The sequence below is a fragment of the Drosophila busckii genome, chromosome X (genome assembly GCF_011750605.1).
Source record: "Drosophila busckii strain San Diego stock center, stock number 13000-0081.31 chromosome X, ASM1175060v1, whole genome shotgun sequence".
Lineage (NCBI taxonomy): Eukaryota > Metazoa > Arthropoda > Insecta > Diptera > Drosophilidae > Drosophila > Drosophila busckii.
The window spans coordinates 134,898-157,685 of NC_046608.1; the positions used below are offsets into that span (position 1 = coordinate 134,898).

At 37.0% G+C, this 22,788-nt stretch overlaps 1 protein-coding gene across 1 annotated transcript in view; it reads right to left on the bottom strand.

Moving 5' to 3' along the window:
• LOC117134931 (neuronal acetylcholine receptor subunit alpha-7) overlaps window positions 1-22,788 on the bottom strand; it is a 117,684-nt gene that overhangs the window by 25,350 nt on the left and 69,546 nt on the right. Inside the window, exons 3-5 of the mRNA XM_033294461.1 lie at window positions 21,748-21,792; window positions 19,101-19,210; window positions 16,313-16,493 (exon numbers count right to left, since the gene is read on the bottom strand). Of these exons, the coding sequence (XP_033150352.1) occupies window positions 16,313-16,493; window positions 19,101-19,210; window positions 21,748-21,792 (336 nt within the window). The remainder of the gene's footprint in view (window positions 1-16,312; window positions 16,494-19,100; window positions 19,211-21,747; window positions 21,793-22,788) is intronic.

Below are 22,788 nucleotides of genomic sequence, written 5' to 3' on the forward strand. Positions count from 1 at the left end.
AAATTTTCCAATGGTGGAAAAGCTTTTTCGACTATGTAAACGCTCCAATTGATGCGCCTCTTTCCTCAGATCATGAAAATAATAATTGTAGCCATCTGGCCCCTCCAAATTGAACTTTTTTTCACCAGAAAAAACTACGCGCTTCCACTCGTTACACCATGACATATTGACGCGGCAAAAGGTCAACCGTGCTTCCTTTCGTTTGGGGTTAAGCGGTGGTTTTTTTTTAAGCTTCAAACGTTTAAGATGTTTATCTTTCGAAATAACTCGCCAAACAGTAGTTTTGCTCGCGTCAACACCTGCTTTTGCCCTTATCTTGCTCACAGAGTCATGAGAATTTGAGGCACGCTTATCTGTGTCGCTAAGAACACTACTCTTGCGACCTTTCATATTTTTTCCATAGTTTTGTTTGTTCTTAATAAAATTGTATACGACTTTTCTGCTTCTTCCAATTTTTTTCGCTATATTAGCTACAGAAAGGTTACAATCAATATAGCTTTGTATTTTGATCTGTTCTTCGTGACTTAGTGACGTTCCACGACCCATAATTGCACAAAATGATTAAACTTTGTTTAAAATTCACAAATTAATCAAAAAACGCTTATGATTCAATTTCCTTGGCTGCTGAAACGACACTAAATCTAAAATGTGCTATTCAATTGAAACAAAAAATGTGCCAGATATTGAAGCAAGTTCAAAAGAAAATTACGGTAAATTTAAACGGTACATTTCCAGACTTCCAATTTTTGTTGGAAGAGAGTAGAGAAGGAGACGAATAAAAAACAGCAACAAACATTGCTTTAGCCTGAGAGATGAAAAATTATGAAAAATTTTGTGTGCTATTCAAGTGAAACGGAGTGTATTTCCTATACCCAAGCCCAAGCGCTTTTATTTAATTTTTTTTATTTCCTCTCCCCTCCTCTGCAAATCGAACAAAACGATATTTAAGTAATTAAAAAACATTTAAAAATCTGAAATAATGTTAATGTTGCGTACCAAAAATTTCAATAGATGGCGTCTTTTCGAAAATACCAGCTGTTAAACACAGCTATTGCAATAGCAAAGCAAGTGCGTTTCAAATTGGAAAATTTTGTGAGCAATTGGAAATTTAATTAAAATTAAGAAATAAACGAGATAAGTGAAATTTTTGAAATGCAATTGAAGAATTGGAGAATTGTGAATTTAAAATGCAGAAATCACTCTTAACGTTCCCAGAATGTAAAATGTATAGGTAGTCTTACCAATAAAAAAATTTCATTATGTCTTACTTTGCAATAGAGATTCAAAATTAGTCCAGAGAAATACATGAAATTTATTCTATTTTTTTTATTTTTTTTTAAGCTTTGCTGTTTTTGTTGAATCTTCTCTTAAATTGAGACTAACAATAAGTATACAAATCTTATAGCTAAACATTAACAGTTTCTTTAAATTGTTTTAGGATTGCACGTTCCTAGATTCTATGGCTGGTTGGTAGGTCGTTACGACGCAGACGGGAGCGGCTGCACAGCCTTGTTAGCCCTCGCACAAGGGGATTAGGATGCGAAGAAAGCTTGCTGTAGTATTTTACCTTGTGTTCAGCTATTTACATCTCTAACTGGTTGAATATTTAGATCTTTCTCTATGTTTTCGTTTCGAACGTACCACGGTGCCCCGGTGATAGTTCTAAGGATTTTTGACTGGACTCTCTGGACAATAACAATTTTGCTATTGCTGACGTTCCCCCATAGTTGGGAGCCATAGGTCCAGATGGGCCTTAGTACGGAATTGTAGAGCAGGACCTTATATTCAAGGCTGAGAGAGGAACGAGCGTTGATAAGCCCAGTGGAGGCTATTGCGCTTTTAGTTTAGTTCGTTCCTTGGCTCCATGTGCCTCGCCAATGTGAGCCTTCTGTCGAGGTGTACTCCAGGATACGTCACTTCGTTTGCTTGCGGAAGTGCGGAATTGTTTAGTGTGAGCGGTTGCCACAATTTTGGCTGTTTAGGGTAAACGTAACATGTTTGCTTTTTGTTCGTTACTTTTATTCCCAGTCAGAGGCCATTTCTCCCACTTCGACCATATGAAGAGCCAGTTGCGCTGCTGCTTGCATTGGGCACTTCGAACGGCTGAGAATAGCTGTATCGTCAGCAAAGGTGGATGTTGTTAGTCGTCTACTTGTTGGAATATCTGCTGTAAAAAGGACATATAGTGTTGGTCCAAGTACGCTGCCTTGTGGGACTCCAGCTCTGATCACATAGTCGTCAGACATAGCAGGATTGCATCTCACTGCAAATTTCCTGTCATATAGATACGACTCTAATAATTTGTGTGTATTATTAAGAAGCGTTGTTCTGATCTTATGCGTTAGTCCTTCTAGCCAGACTCTGTCGAATGCTTGGGATACATCTAAAAATATTGCAGTGCAATATTCTCGGTTTTCGAATGCGCTTCTTATTTCAGAAGTTATGCGATTAACCTGCTCGATAGTGCCGTGTTTTTCACCACGAAACCCAAATTGATGTGATGGAATTTCGTTATGGATTCTTATATATGGATTTATCCGAGTCAGCAAGCATTTTTCAAAGAGTTTTGACAGGGATGATCGTAGGCTTATGGGTCTGTATGACGATGGATTTGTGTGATCTTTGCCTGGCTTTGGTATCATTATATTATTATTGACATTTTCCATCTCTCTGGGAAGTAACCAAGCTTGGTGATGGCATTGAAGAGTTGCGCGAGGGTGCAAACTGCACAATAAGGGAGCTCAATAATCATTTTTGGCGTTATTTGGTCGAAGCCTGGTGATTTTTTCGGGTTCAACTGATTTTTGATGATGTGTGCGGTTATTTGGTCGAAGCCTGGTGATTTTCGTTTGGGCGAGAGTCACTTGTTAATGTTGGTATTGTGAATGAATTTGTAGCAGGATTTGGCTGAAACACATTTTCAAGGTGTCCTGAAAGTTTTGGCCTGTCCTTCATCACTGCGGGCCCACCGACTTGTTGGTTCTTATAGGCATCACGGTTTCTGTTGGTGAGCATAGAGTTGGATAAGCTTTCCACATTGAGTTTTTCGTAGAAGAGGATGATAGTTGCTGGATGTAGCGATGTTGACTATTAGCTTCTTGTTGTTTTAACGCTTTTGTAAGCTTGCGGGTGGCGTCTTTAAGCCTTTGACGTGCATATGTCGACCGTGAGACTGCCATTCTCTCTAAGGCGTCGTTTTTCTAGAGAGTTGCTTCGATTTGGCCTGATTTGTCTCTTTGAGTGAGGCGCTTTGTGCGTTTTGAGAGTTGCAATGTGGGGCGCGGTGACAAACGTTGGACTCTAGTGTTTTGGAAGTCCTTCGATATCATCTTTTTATACGTTGATACAGGATTTAGCGTAATGGTGTGAGCTTATATATTCCAATATAGGCAGATTCCATTTGGTTTTGGGTGAAGTCAATCTAAGCGGTTGATCGAGTTGCTTGATAGCTGAGTAAATTAATTAGGACGGGCGAGTGTCAGATCAAGAGATCTGAAGACTTTCGGCACGATGAATTTCCGAAGGTATTTTGGTAATTTGGGGTCTGTTGCCAGTTTTGGTTACCGGGGGAAACTGGTCGAGTTTGTTGCTTGGCCTTTTTATAATTGCATTATAGAGCTCCTTTCCTTTTGGAGTCACAAGGCGAGATCCCCAGTGTGTGTGCTTTGCATTGTAGTCTCCTGCTGCTATTATTCTATTTTGTAGATTTTTAATTTCACTTTTAAGCAGATATAGTGAGTAAAGCCACTTTTAATCACATTGCATGAAATTTAAGTTTTTCGGACATAACCTCAAATTGGAAATTGAAGATTTGTGTGGCAAATGGCATAATGCTTCTCAGAAAAACACAAAGAAGGCCTTTTTTTTTTTTTTTCTTCACAGCTACCATACCTGAGACAGAATTAGAAATTCAAACAAAGCTTTTAATGGATGAAATCAAATAATTTTGCTACCGCTTGAGCACAATATGAAAGCATTGTAAATCAAATCTTAAGTAATTTAAAGGCGTGCCAAGCGCACTGTTGTCAAAAAAATACCGTCAAAAATTATTTTAGCATGTATTATATTATTTTAACATATTGTTTTTAAAAATAAAAAAAAAATTGTTTATTTTTACCTAAAAGAGCGGTACCATGCCCACAATTTTCTTAAGCCTTATACCTTACGGCTATATTAACCCAATGCACTATGGGAAAAATGACCAGTTTAAGTGGCCAAAACCCATTTTTCAAAAGTCGAAAACTAATAATTTTCTTAATTGGAACTCATTCAGGAAAGAATTATTATTAATGTTGCGTACCAGAAATTTCAATAGATGGCGCCACTACAAAGATATCAGCTGTCAAACACAGCTGTTGCAATAGCAAAGCACGTGCGTTTGAACTTGCTAAGTTTTGTATGCAATTTATAAGTTCATCAAAAACTAATAAATACGCGATAAAAGTAAAATTTTTGAAATGCATTCGATGAAGTTAGGCTTTTATTATGTATGTGTGAATTTCAAATGTTAAAATCACTCTTGCTGTTCCCAGAATAATGAGAAATGTGTAGGAAGTCTTAAAAATAAAGAAATTGCATTATGTCTCACTTTTCAATAGATATTCAAAATGAGTCCAGAGGAGTCCATCAATGAAATATATTAGGTTTTGTAGATTTTTTAATTCTCTTTTAAATGGATATAGTTAGAAAATGGAGATTTGTGTGGAAAATGAAGCGGTTCAGAAAAACAAAAGGGAGGGCTACCAAACCTGAGACACAATTAGAAACTCAAATAAAGGCTTTAATTAATGAACTAAAAAAATTTAGCTACCGCTTGAGCACAATGTGAAAGCATTGTAAATCCGATTTCAAGTATTTTAAAGGTGTGCCACGCCCATTGGCGTCAAAAAAATATCCTTCAAAAATTATTTTAGCATGTGTTATATTGATTTGACATAATTGTTTTTAAAATTAAAAAAAAATTGTTGTTGTTTTTCCTAAAGAGGCGGTGCCACGCCCACAATTTTTTAAAGTATAATAGCTTACGGTCATATAAGCCTAATGCAAAAAACCAAACTGAAATATCTTGCTCCGTTTTTGTGTTATTTTTAATTTGGCCTCTTAAACTGGTAATTTTTCCCATAGTGCAATGCTATGAACCAAATTGGAATATCTTGCTTCGTTTTTGAGTTATTAATTTTGGCCTCAAATAGTGGTCATATTTCCCAGCGGGGTGCGCCGGCTGACGCACCATGAAAGCGACGCAGTCGGCGAGCGTCATTAGTGACGAGCTGTAAGCGTCCGCTGTTTTGTGTGTATGCGTGTTTGTGAGTGCATGCGTATGTGTGCTGCGATGCCCTAGTCAAAGTGTATTATAACAAGTTGGTGTGCGCCCAACTTGTTTTTGATTGGAGCAGTTGACTTTAATGTGATAATGATCATTAATATGAATGACATGTTGCCCATTTCCGAAAATTGATTGTCAAAAAGAAGGCAGAAATACTTATAGTGCATTATTGCCTGGATTTCTAAGTCAAGTGAGGGTAAGTCCATCTTGAATAGTACTTATTATTTTCGATTGAGTAAACGTCTGATTGTCACAAGCATGCACTATAATAGATGGCAAAAGAAAATCTTTTGTCCATTATATATTCCACTTAAGAAGCGTAGACTTTCATATATACATACGTATGTGTGTGTGTTTGTGTGTGTGTATGTGTGTGTGTGTGTAAGCGAACAGCTGAGCAGCGACAACAATAATGCTAACAACAATGACAACAGCTGTAAGTAAGTGGCTAAGTGAGTATGGCCAAGTGTGCTTATTTGCTCAAGTGCGCTTGAATGCGAACAGCAGTAGGCAACAGCAATAACAATAGCAACAACAACACAAACAGAGGATAAGACAAACTAAAGAAAAAAGCACGAAAAGTGACAACTGAAACGTAGTGCGCACAATAATGCCAACGCAAAAAATAGTAAAGCATTATTGAAAAGCAAAAAACATAATAATGATAGTGAAAGAGTGAACGGCAATGCAAACAAAGTCTTAATATAGACAGCTGCTGCTGCTGTTGCGTTTGTTTCTTTCTCTGGTATTCAGTGCACTACTTTAATGTTCAATTAAAACCCATTTTACTCAGACATGCAGAACAAATGATATTTGGCTATTAAATGACTTTGTAACACAAGACTGCAATGCATACATACCAATGCACTATGGGGCTTTTCAAGGCAAAATGTAGCTATGTGCTACGTGTGTGTGTGCGTGTGTTTGCTTAGATTGAAATTGTATCAAATTTGGCAACTATTGCTGCCTAGCACAAAAAAAAAAACAAACAAGAATAAAAGAGAAGCAAACACACATAACACAATGCTATTTTGCGTGTATGTGTTTGTGTTGTTTTTGACACATTTGTAAGGCTTGTAAGCTCAAGCACACACACACACAACCGCACACTCTTATATATATGTATATATACATATACATACATATGTTAATGTTATGTTTGCTTATGTTTGTTGCTTTGCATTTTTGCAGAAGCTTGCAATGCAATGCAATTACAATTAGATCAAGCTTTAAATCAAATTTGACTTAAAAAGAAATGCAATTAGTTCTGAAGACTGAACTAATAACTGGACTGAATAATAATAACTGACTATCTTGCTGCTTCGACTAACGTATTAAGTATTAAGGTGCGCTCTTAAAGTATGCTACAAAATGCGAATTGCAAATCAAAAAAAAACTTTGGTCAATGTGCATATGTAGTACCATACCATACAGACATATGAAGTATATACTTTATATACATACATATATGTATCTATGTTTAACTACAACTCGTCTTGAACTGACTGCTGACTTGCAACGGGGCTTAATGACTGTTTTGTTGGCGCCAGCATACTCTAACAACAGTTGCTAAGGCATTCGGTACGACAGAAGCGGTGTAGTAGTACATATATGCTAAATGGGGATATGGGTTATAGCTCTGATGCTGGCTGCCAACTGCAAACGCAAACGGATAGCGGCAGCCTCTATTTCCTGTCAGCGTCTGTCTCTTCTCCCTCTTCGCCCTACCCCTCTGCTGAGTGCAAGAGGCTGTCGCTTTTTGTCAGTATTTCAGTTGCAGCTGTAGCATTTAGCTATACGTAAAAGTTTGTTGCTTGCGCCAGCTTACTTACCACCCATTGCTGCAGTCAAAGAGTGAACCAGCTCAAAATGCTGAGTTCGTTAAAGCGTTGGCAAAGTCGCCTATAAAAAGTTCATACGAACTAGCTTGTGCCTTCGTTTCAGTACTGCCTTCGATGGTATTTTTGTCGTACAGCTGCGGAAAAAGACAATAGACAACCTACTCTGCCTCTCTTTGGCCAACTCTTGGCAGCATTCTCTACACGCTGACTGTGTCGCTTTTAGTTTATATTGTTTTTATTTTTTTTATTTTTTTCCTGCAAAAAGTCACTGTAAATTATGAAAATAGTCTTTGCCTAGACATACACACACACACACATATACATATAATGTGCATACATATATTTATGTGCTAACTTTCGCTTTATTTTCTTTCCCTCTCTCTCTCTCGCTCTGTGCTTGTTGCGACGTTTTCGCAAGTTTTCTGTTTTTGCTTTACGGTATTTCTTCTACAGCGTCCGCTACTGCCAACGCACCCCGCATTCGCCGCTTTTATCAAAAATTTCTCTGTCACATTAAAATGTGGTTGAAATGAGCAGGAAATGCGCGCAAATTCTACTAACCCAGATAATCTGGACCCTGATTTAAACAGCAGCGCAATTTTTTGTGTAAGCCTCTCGCACAATATACATTCATACACATGTATCTATGTATGTGTGTGTATGCGTGTGCGCCACCAACATTTTAATATTATTCTGCATTTTTCATAATTTTCAATTTGCTTGCCGCTACAGCCTTTTTTCTGACACTTTACTATGCTTTGTTTTTGTGGGCTTTTTAATTTAATGTAAGTTACAATTATGCGCAGCAATCTTCGGGCTGCCGCCTGCTAATTAGCCACCAACTGAGTTGCAAATGTCTGCCAGCTGCGTTGGGCGCACAAGCGAATGGGCTAACGGGTGCGCTTTTGTTACACAACACGAGTCTAAAGCGGCATATGCGATGTATGTGGGCTAACTTTTCCTTCCATGTGTGCTATTTACCTACGTATGTATGTATTGACATACAGGGATGTATATGCGGGCAATTGTTATGCCTTGTAATTGACATTTGGTCCGTTTTTTGTTGCTGATTTAATTACAAGGACTCGTTAGCTCTAAGTAGTAAGTTGACTAACAAGTTCATTTGCTCTCAAGTCCAGTCATTGGTCATTGTTGATAGTAACCTTCGACAGCTGCAGATGTATAAGTTAGATAGTTGTTGCTCCTAAATTTAGCATTGGGGCTTACGGCTAAAATCCCTATATCTACCCTAATACCAAGGCCTGTTATTTAAGCCAAACTGATGTATATTTATAAGTGTATGTATATATGTATAATATGTATATATGTAAGTTTGATTTGCTGGCAGTAAGTCCGTGCGGCTTATTCTGGGACTATTTTGGGGCTAACAAAAGGCCAAGTGCCTTAAAACAGTTTACAAGATATGACCAGCTGCAGCATCACCTCCACTTCTACCAAAAGGATCTCTCTCTCTCTCTCTCTCTCTCTTGGTCTGTCTATGTCAGTGTCCATATGTGTTTGGTGTTGCTGCTGTTGGAAATTTTCACAGTCTGCAGCTTGTAAAGTACGTAAAAAAAAGAAACAACAACAACAATAGAAGGAGCAACTTGGATTGGGCCACGAGGGCGCTGCTCTGGTCCGGACGTGCTCGACTTTGATAATAGATGGGTAACACGTTGAATGCGTTGTTTCTCTCTTTGTCACTCTCACCCGCTGTTTTGCTCTCTAGAGCATTTTTGGCAAGCATTAGCCGCAAAGCAGCTACGAACGTGACCACTAATCAAACAAAATGCGTGTCTCCACCCCACCCCAAATTTCGATGCCAATGCCTTTGCGTACTTCTTCCCCTTTTGTTCAATTGTTTTTCTTTCTTTTACATAATTTTTAATGTGCAAGTCTGGCGCATGTTCTGCGTACGTACGCAGACCGAATGAATTAAAGGTGCTTAGCTGCAGTTAGCAGCCGAAACTACCTGCTGATAGTTTTTAGCAGCCCTTAAAGGCATAATTAATGGCATTTCGGCTTGCTTCAATTGAAAAGCAAGTGCTTGATTGTCAAGGCAGGTGCAGGTTGCTAGTTGTCGTTAGTAAGCAATAAAAGAATTGTAAATTGTAGCTTGGCGCTGTTAACACTAAGTAAATAAACTGGTTCTAGCGTGGTGATTTAAATTCAATTGATATTTTAAACAATTTTGCTAATTAAATGTGATTTTTACCATTTAATTAACTGGACCTAAAACTGCTTAGCATCTTCACAGAACGCTAAAAATATTTCGATAGCCTTGTACAATTTCATCGAGAAATTAAGCAAAAGCAAAAACCTCTCATTTCAATTAAATGACTTATAAGAACAGCATTCGATTTATAGGATATTGAATATTGATAGCGAGAGGAGAAGGGAGAAGATATTTGATTTTCAAAAATAAAGATATCTGTTTTGGAAACAGGAGTATCTGCACACCAAGTTTGCTAAACTTCAATTTACTCTCTCCCGTTTTTTTTTGTTTTAATCTGAAAGTCTATATAAAATATTTAAAGTCCACATTTCCTAAAAATATATAAGTAGATATTAATAATTAATCATTTTTAATTAAAGCAGCTTTATGCGCCAACTTGAACGTATATGAGGAGCAAAGCTATTATAATTTCAATACGATCATCATACAGCGAGCCAACTCTTTTGGGACAAATACGAGCAGAGCAGAGGGTGGCCTGTCCAATCTAGCCCGACCTCAGCGAAGGAACCTGTCTACAAGTCTTTTTATTCAAGTAAGTGACACAAGACAGCGGCTTATGAAAGTAACAATTCAATTAAGATTCATAATGAGCTTATGCCTTTTATATGGTTTGGGACATTGGCTGTTTATTTTTTAGTGTTATTTTTCATTCCTTAACAAGCATGACAGCATCACAGTCACAATCACAAGTAAAGTTATGCAGGCACAGTCACAGTTGTCAGTCACTAGAGTGTCTTGAAAATTTTTGCGCTGACTTAACATTGAGGGCGAACGGCATATGAGTAGGGTTAGCCATGGAAAGGCGACGTCATTGACGATGAGGATTCGCTGCATTTCGCTTTAACAGATTTGCCAGTCAATGTCAGTCATTGAGCCATTTGCACTCAATACACCCCGACCTGACGACATGGCGCCAACAAAAAACAGATTCAAAGGAAAATTGTCAGCTGCAGTGGATTTAGCATCCGTTTAGGCTTTGGCACGGAGATGGCGGGGAATTGGGTGTGACTATACTTTATAACGTTATCAGCGGAGAGTTTTGTTTCCCTGCCTTCAAGCTGACGAACTTACATAAGACCTCTTTCCCTCTCTCGCGCGCTTTTCCTCTGTCTCACTTTCTCTCTCTCTCTCTCTCTCTCTCTTTCTTGTCTGCCTGACAATTTTGACATTAACGCGCAACAAACTGTATGGCGTTGCCTGAAATTTTATTGCAATTAGTTGAAAGCGTTTGGCAGCTTCATTACATGCATATGATGGGATTTGGGTGTTAGTGGAAGTCTGCCAGCACATTTTCAAAAGCAATTAAAAGATTTGTCAATAACTTTCGGCTAAAGGATTTATTAAATAAGCTTTGAGACAGTCACTTTTGACTGTAAGTCGTAATACATTTAGCAAATGGCGCGTTGAGCTCAGCGTACAGTGCACTGCAGTGGAAGCAACTAACTACATATACATAGTACTGTAGATTTAAAAAAAATCCTTATTAATAATTATATATTGATGTCTGATTGTCCGTTGCCTTGACTACTTTAAGTGGCAACTCATGAAGCACCTTTGACAGCTCAATAAAGCGTCTGCCAACTGGGCTCGACTAAAAAAAAAAAACAAACTATGTGTCTCTCTGGGTGTGAGTGTAAGTCTTGTTAAGCCTTTTGGCAGGTGATAAATGCTATATTTACGATGATATTAACATACTTGACTGCCAGCCCAGGCCGTCTGCTGCTTTATCTGTCAACTCACGCTCTCGCTCCTTTGATCTTTCTTTTTACATTACGTAGTCTGACTGCGGTGCCTTGTAGTTTATTTATTTTCGATTAACCTACACGTTTATTGTTACATTTCAATAAAAATAAATTCATATGTATTCATATAAACAATTTTTTTGCTTCAAAACATATAAGATTTAATGAATGTAGTTGAAAAAATAATTCAGCTAGATGTTAATGCTAAAAATGTTAAAAAAAAAACTTTTATTGTAAATATTTATCTTAATTAGCTTTAAATAATTTTAGTTCATATTCATATACCGTCGAATGTTCAAAATAAAACAAATCTATAGATTATCGACTTATCGCAATAATGACTAAAAACATTTATTTTTTGGATTTCGTTTAGCTGTGCCACAGGATATGTCAAGGTCCCAGCAAAAGAAAAGACTCAGCGGTGTCATAGCTTTTGGGGCAACTGTGCTAAATATTTATGTTTGCTGTTGTTTATTTCTTTCGTATTTTATTTTGTAAGTTGGGATATACCTTAACTAGCGGTTAGCTTGCAACTGTTTGCCAAAAAATCAGTGCTGCTAGTTGCTCACTGCACCATTACAGGCCAAGGCATTATGGCAACCACTTTGTGCTTGTGTGTGTACGCACGACTAAGGCTATGTGGAAATTTTAAGAACTATATCTTGTGCTTGCAGTTGCCTTCTCTTTATATTTTACGTGTCAACATTGTGCGCTGGAAGCGCACAGAAAATGTTGCGTAGCGAAAATTCCCAGAGCGGCTTATTTGTATTCCCAGTGGACCAAGTAAATTAGCAAAAAATCTGGCTGAAGAAAGCGTCTTCATAATCAAGTTACTTATTAGGTTTTAGCTTGTTTTTTTCACAGGTTGCCGATTGTTATAGTATTATTATAGGTATAACTAATAAACAAGGCTCTCAAACGGTATCGCTACAGGGCCGCAAACACAAACGGCTCGCTAACGATATTCGGTAAAGAATTGCAAACTATATTGTTAAGAAGTCGGAAAAAGCTTGCGAACGCTGTCAGTAAAAATCACAAAAGATATTGCAAAACGCTCGCTTAGGTTTCGTTTTGCGTATACGTATAATATCGTAAACAAAACTTTATCTTCCACAAACTGAGTGACCACTAATTCATTCGCTTCTCATTATTGAATTCAGTGGCAATAGTTTCATCCGCATTATTATTGTGAAAGTGAAATTGCTTAAGAGAATTTGGTCCACTGGGTTACTTGTCTTTATAAAGCGAGAGCGAGAGAGCAATAAAGAGCGTCAGAAAGTTTTGGCTGCTTCTTGGGCTCAGAGAGCTGCATAAACTCATGTCCTGCTCTTTTTGCCCTGAATGGAGTTTGGCATACATTGGCATATTGGCTGCCAGTTTTTCTCAAGCTACGAAAATTTGCTGATTAGACCACATGCCTATGTGCATTGTATGCATATGTGTGTGTTTGTATATAGTTGACACATGAGTTCTTTGACTGCCTTGTTAGAGCCTGGTTATTGCTGCTGCTAGCTTTTAAGTAAATTGCTTATGGTTTTTGTTGTTGTATGTACTAAGCTTGAGCTTTACAGCATTTTGTGCTTTTTACTTAAACAAACGATGCCATTAGTTAATATATTTAGCTTTGCCTGGTTGAGTAATCGATAAATTGAGCTTAAATTGTGTGCAGGTAAATTGAAAATGCCTTAATTGCCTGACGATACAAACTAAGTATAATTTAATTTACACATCGCATCATTATTGAAATGATATAATTTAATCAATAAATTAGCTGAGCTTAATGGGCAGTAGTAATTATTTCACGAAGTGTCTAGTCCAAAAGAACTGTTGCCTACATTGCAGCGTTAAATGAAATTGTTGTGCATTTGTCATATAAAATTGTTTATTGAAGTGTTTACTTAACGCATTTATTTGTCACCGCGGGTGTGCGCTGTTAAGCAATTTATATACGTGCGCGCATATTACGCAATGCTCAATACGTAAATATGCTAATTTGCAACAATTACGCGACAACTAAATTACACGCATACAGATACAGTCCGAAAATTTAAAATAATTCATTAAAATTGTTTGCAATGGGTCAAAATCATTAACATTTTATTTGCATAATTCATTTGACTCGATTAGGCTATCCAAATATAGCGTTGACTCCTGGAATTGCAATCAATGCACTCGGAACATGAGTTAATTAAATTGGGAAATTTAATTAAAGGGCGTTGCGTATTATTTATGGATGCAAATATGAGATTCAATACAAATTAGTTACAAATTGCCAGCTTTAGTATTTTTCCATCTTTTTCTGTCACAAATGAATCTTCAATAAAAATAAATAAATAAATTTTGTTAATGAATTTAATAAATAATTTAACAAAATCAGGTAATGTTATGTTAGCACCTGCTAAAGTCACCAGCTCCAGTCCGGAAAGAGTGGAAAGTCGGATGCAGTGCAGTGGGCGATTGGGCATTTATAGCAGTACAATAATTTGAAAGAGTCTTTTCGACTAGAACTAAAAAAAAAAAACTCCTTCTAATGAGATAGACATTACTATTAGCTCAGGCAGGAACGTACAGATAAGGCAGTGGAAGGTACTACAAAGACCCTCATTCGCTGACCACTAATATATTCAATTTTACACCTCATACACTGTCAATAAGCCAAAAGCAATTTACAGAAACCTTCGGAATACCAACTGGCAAAATTACAAATCAAGAAAAGTTCAGCAAACTGTCATAAGATTGATTCAGTAGGCTACCTATGAAGAGTGTTGGAGACTCTAGGGAGCAAGACTCTAGGGAGCAAGACTCTAGGGAATCATATAAGTCAGCCTGCGGACCATCGAGACAAAAGCGAAAGGGGAAACCACCTTGGTGTACCTTTCAACTAAAATACGAGCGTCAAGAAGGCCAGGAACTCTGCAGCCGTGCCAAACAACCAGACGAAGAGCTGGTTTCGTACAAATCAAGAACAAGACAGTTTAAAAGAAATGTTAGAAGAGCCAAAAAGAAACTGCTGGAGAACCTTCTGCGCCAACATAGAGAGACAGCAAGGCTAAGAAAATTATTACGCAAACAACCGGCAATTCAATGCCAATTTAAAATAGGCGATGGCGGAGGGAGCGCAGAGACGCTAAATGTCTTACTTGTTGCCCGCTTTCCAGGATGCGCGGAAGTACAAAACGAGAGCGATGCTCACAGTGCACCAAAGAGCGAAACAATTCCCAAAAAACTAACAGATCCCACCAAAATCCAATGGGCTAGTGATTCATTCTCGAGTTATAAATCCCCAGAAATGGATGTGATCATTATGTCAGCTGGAGGACAGCTCGAGTTATATTCTTACCAAAAGCGGGTAAATGTAATCACGGACAACCGAAGGACATCAGGCCAATTAGTCTCACATCATTCATTCTGAAAACAATAGAGAAACTACTGAAGATACATTTAAAGAACTCAGCTTCAAACTCAGCCCCAAGCAATATGCGAACACCAAAGGCAAATTAGTAAAAACGACACTTCACTCAGTGATGAATTGCATCGAGAAGGTATCAACAGAAAGTATTAACAGAAGCAATTATGAGTGGCCTAAAGGCCTTCTCAGAAGATTCAGTGGTAAGCTCGTGGATCAAAAATCTGTTCAGGAACTGAGGCTCTCACACAAACTACCTGATTAGTTCGGTATATTCGGTATAAGGAAAGCCTCTGAAATGATCCAACAGCAGATACTGTCGACACGGGATACGAAAAACTTCGTCGTAAACAGTCATGCGGCCATAAAGTCACTACAAGCATCACACATCTCCTCTTGAAATGTTTTGGCATGCAACGATCCGATAGATTACACACCTTAAATAAGATGTATAAATATTGGACCAAGCCACCAGGGCATTAAGGTAAAACTATGGTAGAAGTACACGACCAACAGCAAGACGGCCAGAACAATATGCCAATCAGACTCTCCAAATTCCTACTACAACTTCAAACAGAGAAGTGTAGGCTTTTGGTAGGGATGCTTCCGGGACACTGTCTATCAGCGTCTCACGCGAAGAAATTGGACCTTACCAAAGAGGACGGCTGCAGAAAATACAATCAACCAGGGATTGATCTTGCCAGGCAAGAACACGTAAAAAACACCTTGACAAGTTCGTAATACACTCACTAAAGGCATCGGCCGTGTTAAGTCCAAGTTCACTGCTTAAGTTTGCTAAATACACCAAAAATTCAGATAAGAATTAAATAATGCTTGAAATTTCTCTGTCTAAAAAAAATTTCGGTAACACCAAAAATGGTCTATGTATGTGAGGTGATCGTATGATGACTTACCGGGGCAACCTAACCAAACCTAAAAAAAATAAATAGAAACTTATGTCGAGAATTTTTTTTTATTAATTTGATTAAATTAGTACTTAGTTAAGCTCGTCTAATAGTAAAAAAATTTTTTTTGCTAAGTCCGGAGTTTTATCTGTTGTATACCATAAGTTCATTTGAACACATTTTATTACTATAAGTTGAAAAAGTAATTTTCTGCAATCGCAGCATTTTAAATTAAAAAGTTTCTTGTGATTTTTATAAAAAAGGGTAGTATGAAGTGCAAGTGTGTGTAACAGGTGTGGCAGACTCCATAAATTGATAAATAAACGGATTCAATAAAGCCCTTTCTTTATTTCAATCTATCTAAATGTTCAACAAGATCTCAGAGATTATAAGCCGTAGACCCACAATTGGTGTTATTACTACTAGATCGCTATTATTTAAAAAAATATTATTTCCCCTCTCGTCTTCGGCTAATCAAAAAAAAAAAAAAAAACGCCTAATACCCACTCCATGGAACGAATTTTTAAATTTTGAACATAGAAGATGTAGCTTGTCCTCGACCGAATCCGACTTCAACCCGATCTGACAAACAAATTCGGAAATATTCTACATAAGCCATGCAAGCATCGCTGAATAACACTATATCGAGCAAGTGAGCTATCAAAGTGAATGAAAAAGTTGGGTGCAACCATCTTTAGTATGTTCTTCTTATTTTTCTTGGCCTTATTGATGATGTGTCTTAATTATGCTTATGCATTTGACAGCCAGTTGATACATGGCCAAGCTGTGCTCGGCCAAGACAACAAAATGTATATAAACTAAATCCAATATGTATGTTTGTATTGTTTGCACTCACCTGAAAACCATCGTAGGTCCAAGATCCGAACTTCATTTCGCAGCGCTGATCGTCAAAAGGGAACCAGGTGATGTCTATTTTGCAAGTTGACTTAAAGATGCCTGGCGGCACATAAAGGCAGCTGCCGTTATTGCGGACAACCACATTGGTAGCATAGGTGCCATCAAAACCTTCGTCAGCGCTGTAAAACACAGTTACAAATTGCTATAAAAACACACGCATACATACATGTGCTGCATTTAATAAGCAGCTTTTTTTGGCTATAGCCAAATGCGGCATATGAAAATTTATGTAGCGCACTTTAGAGCATAAATCATTTTTGTACCCAGCCCAGCACAGCATGTGTGTGTGTGTGTGTGTGTATGTATCTGCAACTGTGTGTGACACTTTGGCACTGATTAATGATTAATCTATAGGCAATGCGGACTAAGTGAGTTGCATGTGGTACGTTGGTTTCTTAGAGCTTGAACTGCTTGTAACACAAATTTAATATTTATTAATGTGTCCCACGCTTTCTCTTCAAAATACACTTAACTGACAAATACGGTATACGCAACTGCACACATACTTACACATTTGTGTTTAAGGAGTGATTAATTCAAGTAAGCATGTAAGCTGTCTGAACATGAACTTTGTCGCTTCTAACTGACAGCTCAAAAAGTGCCGCAGCAGCAGAAAATTATGTGGACAGGGCCTATTGTAACTTAAAGATAAAAGCTGAGCCCAGCAAGCTACACTCACATGTGCCTATAATTTTTTCATGGAAAATGATTTGCTTGGAGTTGCTTTTTGTCGCACCACGCTTAATTATTATTGTTGTCGTCGTCATTTACTTCACTTCGCCATAAAACTTTCCTCCCCACCAAGAAATGGTGGGGGCTCCCAAGCAGCTGTGCTGTTCTAATCGTTATCCTTGCTTACACAAGCACATGTGCTGCAGCTCCCAGGGCTCAACTTTATTTGCCATAAACTAAAATACCACTTTTACAATTTTAAAGTGCTAAAGCACACACAAAGTCACACATGCACAGTGGTAAATATATTGCCCTACTGGGTATATTATCAGTAAGATCGTGCTGCTTTTAAGACAAGGTGCGTGCGACCTTTCAGCGCAGGTTAGCGAAAACTGTTAAGTTAATGGGATCTGTTAATGGGCGCAATGATTTTAGCAGCGCTACTTTTGCTGTAACCCACAGACAACCCACAAAACACAATGAAAACTTCTCGGCTGTACACATAAATTCAAAATACAGAAATTTTTTTGTACTTTTCTATTTATTTGCATGCATATGTTCTGCTTGTCAGACAAAAAGGCAGATGCAGCCTGATATTTCAATGAATGTGATAACAAAAGCAACCAACTTTTATATACACTTTGTCTAGGGCATTGCAGCAAACACATGCACGCGCTCACAAATAAATAAACACAAAGCCAACGCGTCTCAGCTCGTTTGCGCTGTAGCGTCAGCATCGACGCTTATATGGTGCTTATACTGAAAATTGAACGTTATATATTTTTGGCATCGGTCAAGAATATGACAGCGGCTTGGCACGAGTATAGGAGCACCTACATACTAAATTTAGTAACTCCAGGTCTTGAGTCTCTAATTTCTTGTTGCTTAAACAGATAGACACACAAAACAGACGGACAGACGGACATGGCTATATTGACTCAGTTTGTCTTGCTGATCAAGAATATATATACTTTTAAGCCATGCCTTTTTCTCCCTGTTACATACATTTGCACGTCTTCATAATATCCTTATATATTTTTTTTTATAAAAATGTCAAAGTGTGTAAAATTAAAAAGCGTGGAGAAAAAAGGGGGAGCAGACAAACAAATGAAAACGCAGAAACATTAAAAGGATTTCTAAAAAAATAAGCATAATTTTGTTAATATCAAAACGTTGCGAATGCAAATAAAATTATATGAATAAAGCAAGAAATCCCCATAGCCCACACCAACAAAAAAGAATAATGATGACGCTGCTGCTTCGGCTGCTGTTCTTGGTTGCGTAGAAAAAAAGAAGAACCGCATCTATGGTTAAATTATGAACCGAACTCTGGGGAAAAAGCAATTGGTCATAAAATGTGTCATGCGGGTATTCAATTCAATCAAATGGGTTAAGAGAGAGGGGGAGAGATAAGGAGCTTAGACACTTGGAGAAGTCAAAATCATGTTTTAGCCTTAATAAAATATATATTGCAGTCAGGTAACTGAAGCAATAGCTTTGAATTTCAGCTAGATAAAAAGGAGAGCTAAATAAAAGAATAACGAGCTCTAAAGTATAAGCCAATTGCATATTGTGGCCAGCTAGTAAACATTTTTACTAAATAAATGGTATTAGAGAATGTACAAGATAACCAAAGTAATCAAAGTGTATCATAGTTCTAATTTGCGGCACACAAAGTGTATTTTGTAGTCGACTTGCAAGCAATAAAACTGCTTTTACTTGTTATTTATCGACTTGTAATCATTTTTACAGGTTGTCATCATTCTTCATTTGCTTCTGTTGTCGTTGTTGCTGTTGTTTATTATTTGCTTAGCTGCCTGTAATGCTTACTGCTCCCTGGCTGTGGTATGTATAATAGCCCCGCTGGTTATAAAATTGACACTTTAGACTTTTGTTCATTGGGCTTTTAGAGCCAAATAAATGTGCGCGATTATTGTTTTTAAATAGCAGTCAGCTTTTAAGTTCCTCTTTGTATGTATGTGTGTTTGTGCATGTGCGTGTGCGTGTGTTGAGATGCCATTACGCCAAAATACCATTAAAGTCAGAGAGCTTACCTGTTATACATGAGTACATCGGGTTTCCATAATCGATGCGGTGGTATACGCAAATCTCTGACACCGCCATATTCGCTAGAGTTCCAGCGTAGATTCATATCATTCCATTCCTGGAATTCGAGACACAAAGGTATACAAAAGTTATTAATAACAGGTAAAACTAAATAAACGAATGAACAAAGCCAAAAAAAGGGTCAGCAGCACGAAACAAAAGAATTTTTTTTGCTGCCATTGACGTTACACAATTTAATTAATTGCATTTTGCTGTGTTAGAAATAAATTAGGCTAGGCTGCAATAAAAGCATGCGACGTTTTTTTTTACTTTTAGCTTAATGGCTGAAAGTTAAAGGAAATATTTCATAAGACTCAAAAGCAAGCTTAACACATTTGCTGCTCCCGCAAGGGATCCAAATAAGTTATGGTTGTACTAATCATCAATCATCATTAAGTGCATATTTATGCATAGATGACCAATAAATTGAAGGCGGACATATGCACACACACACACACACGCAGCCCCACACTGTATTTTATATGATCTTGTACTAACGATGAGAGTGCAAAGGACACGACTCTAGGCTAACTATTTGAGGCTTATCGTAATTAAATTTGTTGCTTTTGTGACACTTAAGGCGATTAGCGTATCGTTGCTTCGCCACTACTTACTAACACACACAAACACGCACACACACATACATACACATATGTGTCTGTGCGTAATAAGCCACCACACGTATTTAGTTTTAATCGCCACGATTAATCAACCAAATAGCAATTGCCTACGCTTTGCGACAGCAGCAGAGCGACGCTGTGAAGCTTATTAATCATTAATTTATGATTTGATTGAATTGCATACGAAACAATGGGTGATTGCTTATTTGCTCATTTAATTATATTCCTTAATTAATATGCCAGTTGGGAATATCTATAGATACGCATATGTATGTAATATGCAAGTAAACTACTTTGTATGCAAATAACAAGATAGTTAGAAAATATTATATTTCAATTTTATAAACTTAAACGTGGAATAGTTTTCAACGTGATCATCCTTTGAATTATATTCAGATGGTAAAGAAATCTAGAAATAAGTTTTATTCATGTTTTAAAGTTCTGTCGTTTTGCACTCTTCATTTACACTCTTTATTATTTTCTTTACGATACCTTTTAAAAAGCTACATAAAAAGGATTACATTTTCTCTACTTATTGCGAATGTATGTATGTGGATAGTTGTTGATATTCTGATTAAAATTCGGCATTGTTTTAAAGCACAATTTCTGTTTAGGTGCATTTTAAATGAATGTAGGTAGGTTAGATAAGCCGTCTCTGGTGATGGATTGGTCATACCCAGAGCAAGACTGTAAAAAGCATGAGAGTTAAATCCGCAGAATCACCCACCAACACAGATTTCTACAAAACAGTGAAACAACCTGTCAATACTGCGACAACAACACAACAATCACAATAGACCACATCATGGAGGATTGCACAGCCCTCCAACACCTACGAACTCACACCCAAAACCACTCCGTCACATCCCTTCTATCACACCCATCGATTGAAAATATTATATGTAATAATTAACGACTTCCTCAAGAAAGCCAAACTAGAAAGATTACTATGATAACCAGGCAATGAATGACAAACAAATATATAAATATGAGCAAATAAACAGAAATAAATGGAAACATATAAGTATAAGTAAACAAGTGAAAATGTAAATATGCAAAAGTAGAATAAGTCACTCAATACTAGTTAAAAAAAAATAATGATTAGCAAAACATCCTCACATTTCTAGCCGAAAGCCCCAGTAGCTAAGGCTGCCGCCCCTGAAGCTTAAGCTTTAACTTTAAGCCTGCAGTTAAATAAATAAATAAATAAATAAATCCGCGGAAACATGACGATTTATTAATGACAAAGAAAGCGCGAGAAATTTTGAAGAGAACTAAAGCAAATATAATGAAAAAGTCATGTTGAATACATTCTTTAAAAAATATGACTTAAAACTAAATGAAACTGTGTTGTTTATTAAACATAGCTTTTAAGCTTGCAATTGAAACTTTTATTGGCAGCCACAAACATTCGCAAATAAATCCACGGGGAAACCAGCTAGAATTATTATAATTTTTGTTTGTGTGCCTGCAGTGATAAGATCTGGGTGATAAGCTGAATAAAACATGCTAATGAAAAATGCGAAAATAAATAAAATTTTCATCAATTTATTTAAATCTAGTTGTTGCCATTTTTGTTGTTGCCAAAATGTGTGGAATTTACGCTATTAAGTAATTCTTTTAACTCGAGTGCGAGTTGACAGGCGCCACATTTTGTCTATGGTATTTGCAACACTTGGTTTTTTTGGTAAAATACTTTTTACTTTTTTGTTGGCTTTTGACAAATTGTAGCAATTTAATTTGTTTTTCTCAATATTTAATGTGGCTGCTGCGTATGTGTCCAAGAGCTTGAGCTAAGGTCGCAACAAAATTTATAGCTGCCAGAGCCACAAATCTTTGTTGAACTCCATGTGTGTGTGTGTGCCAAACCGCAACAATTTCATATATAGGAAATTTTTTGAGCAAGCTGTCATTTATTAAAACAAAATCAGGCTTACGCAGTTTGCAACACATTTTTCGGCATGCTTTAACTTACCAATTTAAGCCAAATGTTCGTGATAAGCAATTGATTCTTTTCATCCTGCAATAGACAAAAAATACAAATCAATTAATGAGTTAAATACGTCGACTGTAAATAGTTTTGCTTACTAACATATATATTTCATATACCATTATTTACCAAGAGCATTTCAATTGAATAAATTGGTTATAAATGGTTATAAATTGGTTATATGAAATGTGCGTAAATTTAGACAAATTACCTAACGATAAACAAAGCTACAGTCAAATGCCAAAATTAGTGGGTGGTGCTGCTTAAAGCAGCCAAGGTAACCTGCAAATCTATGCAAATACTTGAGAGGTATTTGTGGCAAGACTTAAGTAACTGCTCATAATTTCTCTTGAGCTTGTATTCGACCTTTATATCAATATTTTTTCGAATTTAGACCCACAACTTGTTATTATATATATATATGGCTTTGTTGCATATATTTATTTCCAATTGAACTCATTGAAGCCTAACTAATCATATTATAAAAAGCTAAAAATAAATCAAATAGGCTGGATTGACATGCTAAACATTTTAATAAACAACATAGTCATTTATGCCAAATGCTGTCTAAATATTTCACAATAATTTAATAATAATAATACCAAATGCTCTGCAAATATAAGTTAGACGCATTGATGAGCAAACAAAAGAGCATGACGCAGACAAATAGCAAGATAGAGAGAGGGGGAGAAAGAGTGTGTGAGAGAGAGAGGGAGACATAGAGAGATAGAGAGAGGGAGGGAGAGAGAGAGAAAGAGAGAGGCAGAGAGGCAGAGAAACAGAGGGATACAGCACGAAAATTCAGAATAAACAATGAGCTTGAGCTAAATTACGTTTGAGCCGTTTTATAACATTAATTTGTGGACGTCCTTGTTGTTGCTGCCATATTTATGCTAGGGCTATGATTACCTTATATGTATATTAAAAATGAATTTTTGACTGCTACTATGCTCAGGCAACTTTGATAACATGTCTGGCACGCAAGTCAACGCTAACTTGGGCCAAACACAAACAGGCCAATTGGCG